Source organism: Mugil cephalus, chromosome 8 (genome assembly GCF_022458985.1).
Source record: "Mugil cephalus isolate CIBA_MC_2020 chromosome 8, CIBA_Mcephalus_1.1, whole genome shotgun sequence".
Taxonomy (NCBI): Eukaryota; Metazoa; Chordata; class Actinopteri; order Mugiliformes; family Mugilidae; genus Mugil; species Mugil cephalus.
The window spans coordinates 6832384-6847207 of NC_061777.1; the positions used below are offsets into that span (position 1 = coordinate 6832384).

At 41.6% G+C, this 14824-nt stretch overlaps 1 protein-coding gene across 1 annotated transcript; it reads right to left on the bottom strand.

The window, feature by feature from the left end:
• Positions 1-104: 104 nt before the first annotated feature.
• On the bottom strand, positions 105-14204 carry tut7 (terminal uridylyl transferase 7). Its single transcript, XM_047592134.1, has 29 exons — positions 14053-14204; positions 12275-12717; positions 11964-12109; positions 11723-11839; positions 11374-11551; positions 11153-11241; positions 10851-10902; positions 10662-10731; positions 10299-10425; positions 10083-10202; positions 9829-9963; positions 9487-9664; positions 8559-9268; positions 8237-8387; positions 7717-7803; positions 7498-7598; positions 7347-7404; positions 6216-6319; positions 6021-6110; positions 5825-5938; positions 5624-5701; positions 5367-5544; positions 5192-5239; positions 4419-4510; positions 4214-4329; positions 3926-4125; positions 3731-3804; positions 3547-3625; positions 105-1542 (listed from the first exon to the last, which is right to left on the bottom strand). The coding sequence occupies exons 2-29, from the start codon at positions 12696-12698 to the stop codon at positions 1484-1486; spliced, it is 3975 nt and encodes a 1324-aa protein (XP_047448090.1). The 5' UTR covers positions 12699-12717; positions 14053-14204; the 3' UTR covers positions 105-1483.
• Between the last annotated feature and the right edge of the window lie 620 nt (positions 14205-14824).

The following is a 14824-nucleotide window of genomic DNA, read 5'->3' on the forward strand; positions in this document are numbered from 1 at the left end:
TTTGTATGTGTGTGTGGCAATAGCTTCAAGAATTAATAAATCAATACACTGCACATATTGTATAGACACATTTAAAAAACAAGAATTAAAGCAACAGCCCACACTAGGATTTGATTTCAGTTTAATCAACCCTTCCAGACACAAAAAAATGGCTTGCAGCACAAGCTTTCCTTCCAGGATCAGAGTTCCTTAATACCAAACTCAACTTTCCATTTGAGTTCAACAAAAGAAACACAACAAGTCTGGCTTTAAAACAAACCTGCTTTAAAATAAGAAGTTGGATTAAAATGCCAGCAACATTTTTTTATCTTTATAAAATTACGCTATATTAGGAGAACAATGAAGCCAGACAGTCCAAATTCAAAGTTGAATGACAAGCAGGTCTTTGAGACGAAACTAGCAGCAACATAATTCAAGGGCGTGGACCCTCACAGTGCAGCTACCAATCTGTGGCACCGTTACAAATAAATGAAGCATCAGTGGCAAATAAAAAAAAAAAAATCTTATATCCAATTAACTGAGCTTACTTTACAGGTTAGGCGTGAGTGCAGTGTTTGCAGCAGTGAATGCCACGGATCAGCAAACCGATTTTATGCGTTAATTGTCGGTGCCGAGTTTAAGCAGGAAACTTTTGACCCAACTCTCTCAGCTGTTTTCTTGCACCACATCCGACGCTTCCTAGTAACGAGCGGGGCAGTGTGTATCCATGGATACGGATGAGTCAGCAGTCTGAGAAAATAGACTATGATGCTGAAAAAGTAATTAAAGACCGATGCTTTCTCTAACTAAGACAAGCCTTATTGCAGGTAGGACTGCGTTCAGAGCTGAAGGGGGAGGCGTGAAGTGATGGATATCATGTCAGGACAAATTACACGGGATGTAAATTTAATTTAAAAAAAAGATCATGGCCATAAGAAAAGACACACTGCTACTCAAATCTCTCTTTTTTTTGTGTTAAATCTCAAGAAATGTCTTAACAACCCTTGTAATTTGGAAAATACATGTACAGAAAATGATTATTTGATGACCGTGACAACAGTTGTTAGTATCAAGGACGAGACAAATATATAATAAGTCATCTTTAAAAGATGTCCGATTATAAATATCCGAGCTTCCGGTCACTGGACAGACACATTTCTGGAATATTCAATTCTAATTTGAGCAGTTTCACTCAAAGTGAGTCTGTAAAGACATTGCATGAAATGTGACTTTTTTTTTTTTTTTTTAACAAAGACATGAGGTGCATGCATAATGGCTTGCCTTGTTAAAACAAAACATTTAAAAAGCTCCTCTGAGGAGGAGGACATTAAGGGGGAAAAATGAAACGCACATAAAAAGGCCCTATTTGGCTTCAAGTCAAGGTGTCCTGGCTTTGGCTTTTAACAGGCTCCCGTTGGCCCAACAGTACCATTCAGATTTTTAAGGATTTCTGTCTGCCTGGACAAGAGGAGAATCTCGTGGTTTTTGTGTCCAGAGGTGCAGCTCATTCCACTGGGCTCCTCCTGTGTCCGGAGGAAGAATAATTTCGGCAGGCTAAGCTTCCTGCAAAAGACAAAAAAAAAAAACAACTGTCAGCATTTATTGTAAACATATTTTTAACCTCAATGGCCACAAACAAAATGTCATGCTCTCATTCAGTACGTTTACGTGCACACCTTAACTCAACTTTCTATATATCCTTTATTTAACCAGGTAAAAAACTCACTGAGATTAAAACCTCTTTTTCAAGAACGACCTGGCTAAAACATCAGCAGAGAAAACAGAACGGTTTCAGCAAAACGCACAAAACACAAATAAAACATGGGCACACGCTACAGAAAAACAAGATTACACAGTGCAGACACAAGATCCAACTAAGCTGTGTTTTATAACGGTCTTAAATTCCCCCAGAGATACAAGATGGGCCCATTTCAACTCTTTCTGCGCATCATTCCAGGTGGACGGGGGAGAAAATTTAAAAGCCTTTTTGCTCAGATCAGTTCATCTGTACGACGTCCTGAGAGCGCAGATTTCTACACGTGTGAAGGCACAAATATGTCGGCAGAAGTCCAAGCACAGATTCATAAATAAAAAGTCAGCCAGTGAGAGATACTACGAGCAAACAAAGATGGACAATGTGCGAGTGCATATAAGGAACAGTGACGATTCTGATTCTTGTCCCAGTTTACATGCAACGGAGAAAATCAAATAACTGACGGGGACATGTCCTCCTCCTCCTCCACACTTGGTTGCGATATGCGTCTTTTCAGTGGGTTAATACAGCCCCCTTTCCTAGTGCATACAAGATGGACAACAGTACATCTTTTTTAATCTTGTACGTAATGTGTGCGTTACTTATGGTGCGCACACACACTGTCTAGTTTAACTCCAATTAAGTCACATACATGCTGGTGAAAATCGATTTCCAATTTACCAAATATTCTGTGCAACGTCACATGGTTGAAATGGGCGCTCGCTGATTGGACGACGCAGGAGGGGAAATCCCTCCCTCCCTTTTAACCCGGAAAAAAAAAACAGTGGGTCTAAAGAAATTTGACAGCCAGCGATGCCGAATACAAACAGCGAACAGGGAGCAGCATATGAAGTTAGCTGCTTTGGGGATTGCGTTTCTTTTCTTTATTTATCACTGTTACGACAAATGCTTATTATCACAAGGGGTTTTGTTTTTTTGTTTTTTTTTTTAAATGTGCAGGAGCATAAACAATAACAGAACATGACCGGGTCCGACCTGTGTGTCTATTGCCTTTCAAAACAATAGTTAAACGGGAGCTTCAGAAAATTAAAGTGGAGGCTCTTCTAATGGGTGTTAGCCATTAGGAAGTCGTGTTGTAATTTCAATGCCACAGCTGTCAGTGGTTAACGTCACACAAGACGCACTGCGCATTGTGTCACTTCCTGAATTCGGTCCTGTGTTTACTCCGGTGAGCATTCATGCTGCCTGAACCGAGACCCCCGCTCCCAAGCAGACCAGAGTTCACTTGTTTGCTCTGCACCAGAGTTCAGTTGAGCTTTCACACCTACTCAAACGAAGCGGACTATCGCAGGAAACAAACTCTGGTGGTTCGTTTAAACTGGAACAAACAGCTCTGATGTGAAAGTGCCCAAAGTGTCATCACACTGTGTGACCTGCGATGCCTCCACCGCTGGTGCAGAGGCATGAAATTGATTCAAACGTGGGCTGACAGCGTGTGCTGAAGGGAAAGCAGCCCCATTAATAGGAAAATCAATTACTAACTGCAGTGTGTGCACTTTCCCAAAGGGGAACAGCATAAAAGACAAGAAACCCAAGAACAAACAATGCAAATACAGTTGACCTAAAACCAAATAAACAATACTGTAGCTGCCTTCAAACACCTTCTTCAGTAAAAATCTATTGACTGTGTGTGTGTTATTTTTCTTGGTATTAACCTTAAAGGCCGTTTTGAGTTTTTCCCCAAGGTGAGGTGAGGCCTATTTTACTTTCCAACTACCATTCAACACATGAGACTTCTTTCAGTGTGACGACACCTTTCCAGAGGAAGAAGAAAGCAAAGTGAATTTAAATACCTGCTTGTGGACTTAACGTTATATTTTGTTGCTTTCTCTTTTTGTTCTTCTTCTTCTTCTCATCTTGTGTAGGTGAACCCTGAAAAAGATCAACAGGGACTGAGTTGTAGCGGTGCGCACAGCTGCCGATAACACTGTCAATAAGAATTAAGTTTAAATGATTGTTCTTTATCGGAAAACACACCTGCTTCTCCCTTTCTCTTAAAATCCTCAAGTGGGGTGAAGAGGAGGAAGAAAAGTTTTCCATCTTCACATTGCCTGAAAAAAAATGAAGACTCAAAATAAGTAGCATTCTTTGACTTTCTGCTTTTTAAATGTCAAACTAACAATCAGATAAATCATGTCCTGCAGGGATATAAATGATATAAATGATGTGAACCTGCAGGGCTTCTGTAAAGCTGACAGTCCTTCTTGATGTGGGCGCTGGACCCACACAGGTAGCAGCAGCGCATCTCCAGTGCATCTCGTTTCCTCCAGTGTTCACTCTTGTGTCGGCCCTGATCCCTGCCGTCCTCCGCCGCGTCCATTCTGTCCCGCAGGTGCTCCGCTCTTTTCTCCGAATCCCTTCTGTGCTTGGAGCTGAGACAAAATCGGTCACAATGTAATTCTAACATCATTGCAGACCCGGCATTTAAAAGCAGCGGTAACGGCGACGGTTCAGACGTACTTCTTACGCATGGGGCAGTCTTTCATGAAGTGTCCGATCTTGCCGCAGATGCGGCAGCAGCGATCGTTGGGAGCGACTTCGCCCTCCGTGAGAACAGCGGGATCGAAGAAATACTCCTGGGATGGACAGACAGACAACATCGTGATGTCAGTGCTTCGATGATATCGTCACAATGAGCAGATGCAGTGTTTAGACGAATACTGACCATTTTACTGCTGTAAATAGGAGGAAAGACTTTGACTGGGGTGCCAAACACAGTTCTGCCGTTAATAAAAGCCTTCATGATGAAGTTGGTCACTAATTCAATGACACACAAAAAAAGAACAAGTCAGAAACCAGCAAAAAAAACAGCTTTGAGGAGGCAACAAATAACAGGGATCCTACACATTTAAAATGTCAAAATGCCATACTTTTCCCAGACCCTAATTTTCAGACTTCGCTGTTTAAAAAAACAAAACAAATAAACAAAAATAAAAAATTCATGGCATTTAAATACATATTGTGCAAATAAATTGTGGAATTAATCGTTTGTTTTCATTATTCTGAATATATATGCTGTTATGTCACCAAATAATTTAAGACCAAAGTTAAGTTAAGTTAAGACCAAACTGATAAATTCAGTGCGCTGTTTTTTTTTTCCAAGTTGCACCTGAATCATCCATCAGTGACCGTATATGTAGCCTATTGTCTGCGCTCACACAAACATTTTAGCTGTGCTGTCAAGCGCCTTAAAGAAAAAAAAAAAAACAGATCGATCCGTTTTTTGTTTAAATATTCATAATTTTACGTGATATATGTAATTTAAGTGGTAACAGTCTTGGAAACATGAGTATTTTTCTCTAAACTAGTTTTCATTTTCCATACTTTTCCAGGCCTAGAAATTTATAAAATCAAATTCCATACTATCCAACCTTGAAATAAAGTGAAAAGACAATCTGACAAAAAAAAGTATAGAAAACAAACAAATAAGAATCATACTTTTCCTGGACAGACCAGCACCCAGATTATGATTCAAGTCAAACGGATCTGTAACATGAACACAAAACAACGACGTCATCATTAAAATATTTTGAATTAATCCAAGTTACATATTTGATTGGTTCAAGTCTGAACTAAAGATTTTTTTTTGCTCTGAGCTTTGCATCGGTCTGACCTTCAATGACGATGTACTTGGACGTCCACTGCTTGTTGAAGGTGGTGAGACGGGCCTGCTGGCGGACGCAGATGACGTGCTCTCTGAAGTCAAAGTCCTCGGTGTAGAAGCGGAGCAGGCCGAGCCACAGCTGCCCCACCGTCTCAGTGTTCTTCCCGTACTGGGGCCAACGGCTCGGCTGCAGAGTGATGAGGATAATTAGTGTGCGAGTGTAAACACGAGCAGTGAGACGTCACAGTGTTTTACTCAGCACTCACTAGTGATTTTAAGTCGTCAAAGAAGTACACGTTCCATCCATCAACCAGGACTTCTGGCTTCTTCTTTCCATCGTAGATCTGCAACAAATCACTCAGGTTAAGTGCTGATATTGGCAAATCATCATAAAGTTTTTAGTAGCATGACATTAAAACACAAGCTAAGGAAACTATTAGAAGGAGCTTAAAACAGGTCCTCTGCACCTCTTGCAGCACAGGAATGACCGGCGGGTTCCTCTGCTGAAGGAAGAACAGCACCATGAGGGTGTAGGCGTACGACGAGAGGCTGCCACGTGAAGCGTCACCAATGTCGCACATCTGCAACGAAAGGAAAGAGGAATGAAGCAATGATCAAAGAAGACAACAGCATTAAACGGAAAAGCCTTCGAAGCATGATCACCTTGGCAAAAACCTTCATGACGTAACAGAGGATCTTCACTCTTGGGTCGAGGGCAGCATATGAAGCTAGCAGCCGTGTGTTATGCAGGGCCTGCAAATAAATTTAATAAAATCAATTATGAAATGTGTTCTTATTCACTTTAGCATTTATCTGTTGTTATAATAGGACACAACAGACAGGAAACAGGAAACATACCAGCATGTTGTAGAGGCTGATGTCTCCCTCCAAGCCAGTGCGAACATGGTAGAACTTCACAATGGGAACTTTTGCTGTAGTGATGGGTAGGATGTTTTTTACACCTGGGGAAATTAAACAAAACGTCAGATTAAAAGGAAAAACACTCACATTTTCAGTTGTATCCATTTGGTCCAATTTTATCCTCTCACTTTACAAATAATTATGGAACACAGAGTGTTTCATTTTATCAATAACTCAACTTTTAAGGATAATTCTGGTTCATTTCAACTTGCAAATTCCCATTAACGTGGCTGCTGCAGCAGTTTGCTATGTGCCAACTTTTGCCTCTAGTGTAGAAAAAATATAGTTTTCCAAAAAATATCTATCAACTCCAACATCTGTTGGTCAGTGTAAGTAAAAGGTTAAGACATGGAAGATGCTGCTCGAGAATTTCATAGTTAATTAATAAAGCCAAACGAATGGGAAATACGGCAGGTTATAATGAACCACAGTGACCAGATGCTATTGCTGACTAGAAAAAAAAAACATGTGGACAGACAAAACACAATAATGCACCAGAAGTTCACTCACTCGCCAGTTCATTAGGTGAACTACTGAAAACAAATACATTGTAATATAACACTTCACTACATCTTATGTTCATTGTGGTATTTAACACGTGTTTAAAATAACCGAGGAATGTTGATCTAACTGTAGGATTGTTTTGGAGGCTGTAGTTATTGTTGGTGGTACAGAACAGTTTTTCTCTTATTTAGCTTAACCCACTGAGTGAAACGGGGCAGTTTAAACAATAGAAACACTGTTGTGTTCAATCCAACACAGTTTAACTGCACCACAAACTTCATCCTGCACAATGATCATAAAGTTGCCTTGTCTGTAACAGTCATGCAGGGGATTTAGAGCAGGAACCTTATGTTAACAAGTCTGTGTCGGTTCTCAGTCATCCAGGCCATATGATCCAAAAGGCGTTGAATAAAAAAGTAAGTGGAAAGACATTTCACCAATCATCCGAGTAGCTTCAGTAGCTTCCTCAGTAGCTACTCGGATGATTGGTGAAACGTCTTCAAGAAATTCTACAAGTCTAGCTGCCTTTTGGACTTAAATGAAAACGCGCTTATTTTCACTTACCTGGGTGTTTCTTTAGCAACCTCGCTAGGCCTTCGATGAAACTGATGCAGTGAGAATCCTGTGGGAAAGAACAAAAAATAATAAAAATAAGTATTTACAAATGTCAAAACTAGGTACAAATAAAAGGGTGACAGTAAAAAATAAAACTCACATCTAAGTTTTCCTGCCCCTCCAACACCATACAGATGTCTAGGTCGCTCTGCCTGAAGCCGAAGCCATTTTTGGACGATCCAAATAGTTGCAGTCGAGCCCCTGTGCATCAGAAACATAATTTGTCAGTTTCTAAACTAAATTATAAATCTTGTATTTAACGAGTGAGAAAGAAACGCATTATTGTGTTAAAGAAAGTGCAAAAAGTGGTTTACTTCACCAGTAAACTGTCGTCTGACGAAGGCCTCCAGGTCTTGAACTATGTGATCTCTTACACTAACTTCCAGCTCATCTGGGGCAAAGTCGTCTAAAAAGGGGGAATAAACTCTGATCATTTATGTGGGGACAAACCTTACTGGAGTCACAAGCAGCAGTGAGGCCAGAGCCTTGAGGTGTTTAGAAAAGACTTTGTTTTTATACAAGAACAAGAACAAATAATTTAATAACCTCCCATCTGATTTCATGTTACCAGATTAACAATAAACAAAGATTAAAATAGAAAAAAAGCTATTTTTGTGAACTATTACAGTTCAGTCATTGCTAGTCAACAGCTGCATCTGGTTACCATTGTTTTCTTATTTACTTTCACAGCTGCCGTGTCCCTTGACTGCTATTTTATCAGCTGTGTTGTCCTCTGTCAAACTGTGACAATGGGATTTGAAGCTTCTTTTTCCTGAAGTGGGTAAATTTTAGAAGGTAGGTGAAGCACTTCCTAAAACACTTAATCGCGTGATACTCACTGTAGCACTGCTCGCAGACTTTATCGAGGACACTGAGAAACTCTGGTGTTATCGGGGGCAGGGGGTCCAGGTCCACTTTCTTGAAATCTTCTGGACAGTCTTTCTTCAGGTGACCATCACGTTTGCACAAGCTGCACACGACCATGTGCGACTGAGAGACACGGGAAAAGGGTTTACTTCTGACGACGCATACAAGCTTATTTGCCACAAGTTTACTTCGCCTAATTTACAACACATTCAACTTAACTTCTAATGTCCCCATATCTGTTTTATTATTTGAGGATATTCACACACTCATCAACAAGCATAAAGCTGAACTCACCCTTCCTCTGGTGAAAGCCTGCTTGGTGAACTCATAACGTGGTGTGCTCTGGTTTTGTTTTTTATCTTCTGGGCCCTCGTCTTTATCCTTATCCGCTGAAGGTGGAGGTGAGACACCGCCAGGCGCAATCTCCGCCTCTTCTTCCTCTTCCTCATCCACTGAGAAAAAATCTGGACCCTCCTCGTCGGACAAAAGGTCCTCCCCCGATATCTCGTCCGCTAGCAAAAAGTCCTCGTCCTCTGTGGTGAAGCTGTCCAGGTGCTGCCGGTTATTCGTGTCCGCATCAGTGTCCACGTCCTCGAACTGCTCTTCCTCGTCTTCCTCCTGGTCCGAGAGACTGCTTTTGCACAGGTCGACTTCCTCCTTGTCCCGCTCTTCATCCGAGTCGCTGTATTCTTCGACCTCCTCCTCTTCCTCGATGATGCAATCGGAGTCTTCGGGACCATTTTCTCCAGCTTTAGGTTGACCCGCAGACTGTGACTGGACGCTGAGCCGACCGAAGCCCGACAAAGGCTCAGTCTCATCCCCCAAAGCCTGAGCATTTGTCCCCTGAAGTTGTCCCTGCTTTGACTTTTTCTTGGGATTAGAAGCTGGCGTATTGAGTGGCAGTGCAAAATACTTGAATGTGGTTTTGAGGCAGTGGACGATGTACTCGAACATTTGCTGACTGTTGACGGAGCGCGCCACGTTTCTCTTAACAGCGAATGGATCTGGAAAACAGACGCGATCAGTTAGTCCGTCCACAAAATCTCAAAACAACAGGGACAAAGTTTGCGGTTCACAGTGAGAAACAAGTCAAAACTAAGAACCAAGTGACAATAAAACAGGTTTGTGACCATTTACACGTACAAAAACATCAATACATGAAAATACTTAGTTGGTGTTTACAAATGAGAAAATATAATTTAAAAAAAATTAAAATTCTCACCCTCCACAGCGATGCGTTTCTTTGGCCAGTCCTTCATCTCTCTGGAGAGGACAGCACTGGTCCGCACACTGATCACATTATCAGCCATGTTGAACTCCAGTGAGTAGAAGCGTAGCATCTCCACCCAGAGAAGCCCAACTTCCTCCGTGGGGCGGGGGCTCTGAAACACCAGTGGAACCTGCAGGAAAGAACAGGCCGCTCAGTAATGATACAACACAGCTTTCAAAACAATCAATTGTCTATCGCATCTTAAACTTCAAAGTTGCTACAATTTAGAGTTTTACTGCGGTGAATCTCCCTCTTAGAAGCTACAAAACTACATTTAAAAAAAACTACAATTACCTTCCCCTTTATGCAGCAGCCCTCTGCTGGCTGCGATGACTCTTTGGAGGACGGGGTGTAGGCCCAGTGTAAATATCCATCCTCCACATGTGTGAGATTGAAGTCTGACAGCCTGCTGAGTGAAAACACCTTAATCTAAAGAGAGAAGAGAAGTTTTGATCAGTTTCCACTGAGAACAGCAATTCTGAATGCCAAACCAATGTTTTACTATTTATTTATATCAGGTTTGAGATGAAAGATGAGAAGAGACACACCTCCTGGTTCAGGTAGGTGGGCAGCAGGGACTCTTTGCGCTTCTGCAAGAAATAAATAACCATGAGGGCGAAGACGTACGGCGGCAGCCCTCCTTCCTCTGCACGGTCGATCTCACAGATCTAAGACAGGAGCAAGAACGATCTCGTGTTAATGCGATGTTTGGGGAAGAAAAAGAAACACCCAGGTTCTTTAACCAGCTGAACGTGGAAACGTACCTGGGCCCAGCGTCTGAAAGCCAGAACCAGCGGGAGGAGGAGATGCTCCTTACTGGCTAAAGCAGACAGATAGGAGGTGGTTTGGAACGCGTTTTCATTCCCCGCACTCACTTTGCAGACCAGGCCGCTGCGGAGAGATTTAAAAGTTTCAGTTTTCATTTACAGGTCTCGTAATGTGACCGAGATATGAGTAACGCTTTCATGAAAATCTCTTTGGTGTTTCACTAATGCCGTTAAATCTTGTCAGTCTGACAGTCTCACAGACTGGGATTTCCAAAGCTACTCTGAATCACAGGGATTAACTGACAAATTTGACTTGCTAATAAAGTGGTAACCCTGAACCATCTAGTGGAGAAAACCCACCTCGTTCTCTCTTTGCAAATGACCACAGGCACTCTGGCGTGAAAATCAGCCTCCAGGTCAACAAAGAGAGCTGAGAACAGAACAAGGCACGTTTCAAGGTTTAAGTCTTCTAGTTCATGAATGACTTTCTCATGAAGAAACTTCTTAATACTGAGAAATCTTCTGGTGAAACAAAAGAGAGTGACTCACGGGTCAAGGAGAGGCACTCCTTAACCATGAACAAGACGTCTGGCTGATGCATCTGTGAATACATTCCATTTCAAAGCCTTTATACAACATAGATACAATATGAAAAGATTTATGAATGGGATGTGTCTTGGAAGCACAACGTCAACAATTCAACCACTTGTGAAACCTAAAATGTAAAGGAGTGAATCATATTTCGCATTGTGTCTGGTACATCTACTTGGTTCAAACTATTCTCCTGGAAATCATGGAAAATCTCACAATTTTATGTAGTAGAAATACTAGGACAAAACAAGGCTACTCACGTGAGGTGGATACTGAATGTTAATGTTGACATCAGAATCCTTAAATCCAAATTTTGTACAAGATGATCCATATAGCCTGAGTCGGATCTCTACAGATTAGAGAAAGGTAGAGAGAGTAGAGTTAATAATATTAAAACGCAGCCAATCGAATAATCACCTGATGTCCACTTTCCGTCCGCTATATTCCATCCACATAAACATTTTATTCTCGGGCATCTCACCAGGCAGGACGGACAGAAGAAGGTCTTGCATGATGGAGACGACATTCTGTCTCTTCTCAACATCCTGGTCATTCAAGCCATGTTCTTGGACCACAGCGTTCAGTGCAGCAGTCACTGCACTGATCTGCTCCAGACCAGGAAGCACAATCTCAGTCAGCATCACCTGTTCCTGCTTCTCCTACGGACACAAACGCACACACACAAGCGAATCAGTGCTCGTCTCTGCTTTTCATAGGCAAAGACTAACATAGCACGATGCCAGTCTAACGGCACTGTATACATCTACAAACCGTAACTGTAGTCATATAAATTACTACACATAAATATGTTAAACACGACCGTTCCTCACCCTGGCCCTTCTCTTGTGCCGCTTGTCTCTGATATGAAAGAAAGCCTCAGACACAGATTCCAGGAGAACGTCGCACAGGTGGCAGGTGTAAAGTGCAGCAGGGTTGCTGTGGGACTTCTGCACCGATAAAACAAAACAGAAGCACCGATATCAGATATATATATATTTAAACTGCACATCATGCACAAATTAAACACTGAAGTAAGCTGAATAAAAGACATTTTCCAAAATGCACAGGTACCTTCTTGAGGCTATAGACCTCGTCCCTGTTGAGCCTCCTCTCTGCATTCTGTCGGTCTTTGGCTGAAAGTGCAGGATCATCTATCATGGGGCCCCTGTTCTCCTCAATAAAAGGCTTCTTCTTGTTTCTGTTTCGTCGTCTCCTCCCTTTCAAGATAAAAATGACATGCGTCAATGTCCACAGCGAGTACATAATGTGCAGTCTGACTCATTTACAGCACATAAAGCCATCGCCGCTATCCAGTCCATTCAGACCGTGTCAACTTTGACCATTTTAAATTTGTTCTTAAGAGTCCGATTCAAAACTCTCACCTTGTTTATTAGCACTCTCATCTCCGGGATCTCTCCTCCCCTGCTCCCTGTCATCTTTTGAACCATCTCCCTGGTTGCTCCTCCTCCAGTGCTGCTGCTGCTGCTGTTGAGAGCGGTCTCTCCAGTATTCGTCCCGTCCCCCGCCACTGTTTTCAGGACCCGAGAACCACTGACGGTCATCTGTCTGAGAGGGGCTGTGGCCACCCGTGAATCCACCGGGGGAGTAGCTCAGGGGCCCGAGTCCTCCCTTTTTGGGACTGGCCCAGTAGCTCCCACCCTGGTCCTTCTTGCCGTGCTGACCTCCCTCTGGTCTGAAGTTCTGTCCTCGAACGTGGTCCTGCGTCCTCCAGCTCTCTGACTTGTCGGCTGCTCCCCTGTCTCTGTTGCCTTGCTTAGCCCGGTGAGGCCTGCCAGAGTTTTCCATGCTTCACGAAATGCTAAAACTGTCGGATTAAATGTAAAGTTAATGTGGAAACCGTCCGTACGTAATCAAAGCACCGGTGACGCAAACTATGCCACAAGATTTAAATTTTTTGACAGCCTTTCTTTGCAACCACACCATTTCCATTTAGTTCCTACACTTATTTGCAGAGAAACTTTCAGTAGATGCAAATTTCTCATCGCTTTCACAACTTGTCATGTCAAACCTTACAGGAGCAGCAGCATTTTTCAACTCTTTCGCTGACGTCTAACTTCTTTCTGACGTACACTTGTAACTAATAATCTCATATTAGACTTGTAACAACTTGCTGCATTGTGTCTTGTGAAGTATTGCATATCTAGTTGGTTCAGACCTATTTTTGTTCTGACTATGGTTTAGAAATTGTTATAATTTTATGAAACAGAAATACTAGAAATAAAACACTATCCATGTTGGTACACACACACAGGGCTACTCATTTATTTTATGATTTCTTTATGTATTTAGGCTCATTTGTTTTTATGTTATATACTTATTCAAATGCATTTAGTCTATGTTACTTAATTTTTTCCACCCTGGGTTATGTAGCATGCTCCGTGTTGCCCTTAATTGCCCCCTGGGGACAAATAAAGTTTTCTGAATCTGAACCTGAACTGTTTGAACACGTTGACCTGACACCGAGTTGGTGTCAAACTCGGATGTTTTTTAACCCTCGCGTTCTGTAAACCCGGGTTAACTTTTAACACACCGTGAACAATGACAGCTTTAGGGATGAAATGAGGAAACTAACATTGATTCCGGAGCTTGTTGTTTGTTAACACACACACATATCCTAATATAATATCCCACCCTTGATTACGCCACCACTTGCTTAGAGACAAAATGGAATAACATTTAAAAAACAATAACAACAACAACAAAAAAAAAAAAAACAAAGTTACTCTGCATGTGTAGCCGTTTAACCGACGTAACAGTTTCCAGGATCCTGTTATGAGATTGCGTTAGCATACGCTAGCTCACTAGCCTCGGCTCTAACCCTTCTCCTTCCACTTCCCTATTATTAAAGGGGTACAATTTTATCTCATACACAGCCCGCACCCGGCAAGCAAATCAGTGCAATTCATTGTATTTAACGTCAGCTACCATAGGCACACAGCTACAGCAAGGCTGGGGGGGGGCTACTCGTGTTTAGCTTGTAGCTCGTGGCTAAGCTACACAGCTAACAACTGTTAGCGCTGCAATTCATTTCTACCGTTTGTTCTCAAGGCGTCCGAGCAGCGACTGCGGCCGAGGCAGATTCCTGTTAAACGCCAGCGATATTTACCCCCTAAAACCCACATCGAAGTCATTTAAATACCTTTTGTTCGTGTGCAGAGGACATACTTGAAGCCCTGCTCAGGTCTGACTTGGCATCATCCCTCGGTTGAACTGGAGTTTGAAAGGTGACGTCTGTTTTCCTCTCGTCAAAGAACCGCCCCCCTCCCCCTGTAAATACTAATAATAATTAAAAAGAAAAACAACAACAACAACAAAAAAAATCTCCTTATGATTTTTAAATATTAGACAACACCAAAATGCACGCAGATTATTATGGTATGAACTCCACATGTTCAACCGTTTAAAACCGAAACTGGAGCTTTTCATGGAAAACAGGACCTCGTGTTTCACCCATGTTATGTTGTCATTTTGCTATTTTGCTTCACACTGTGAATATACTAATACTAATACATATACCAATAATAGACTTAGCAATACTAACACTAATATTATATATTATTATGATTTTTTATTATTATGATCTTTTTACTTGTAGTTTTAAGAGTGTTTCTTTTATGTGTAACTAAGCTACTGTGGATCACTAACCTAAGTCTAATAATACTAATACTAATATTAATACTAAAAGCGATACTAACACTAATACTATTACTAATTGACTTACAGTGCTGGCACAGATACTAGTACTACTAATAATACCAATACTAACACTAACACACTAATAGACTTGCCCGTCCCACTGCTCATAGACTTAATACTAATACTTATGTTATTTTTGTTTATTTCATATGCTGTTACATATTTCATACATATTTCATATATCCTAACCTGCTGGATTCAGTCACTGTGTTTTT

Coding starts and splice junctions, on each gene's coding strand:
- tut7 (XM_047592134.1), bottom strand. CDS start 12,698: ATGGAAAACTCTGGCAGGCCTCACCGGGCTAAGCAAGGCAACAGAGAC. Junction 6,320..7,346: donor GTTGCTAAAGAAACACCCAG/GTAAGTGAAAAT, acceptor TAATTTCCCCAG/GTGTAAAAAACATCCTACCC. Junction 3,626..3,730: donor TAAGAGAAAGGGAGAAGCAG/GTGTGTTTTCCG, acceptor GATCTTTTTCAG/GGTTCACCTACACAAGATGA.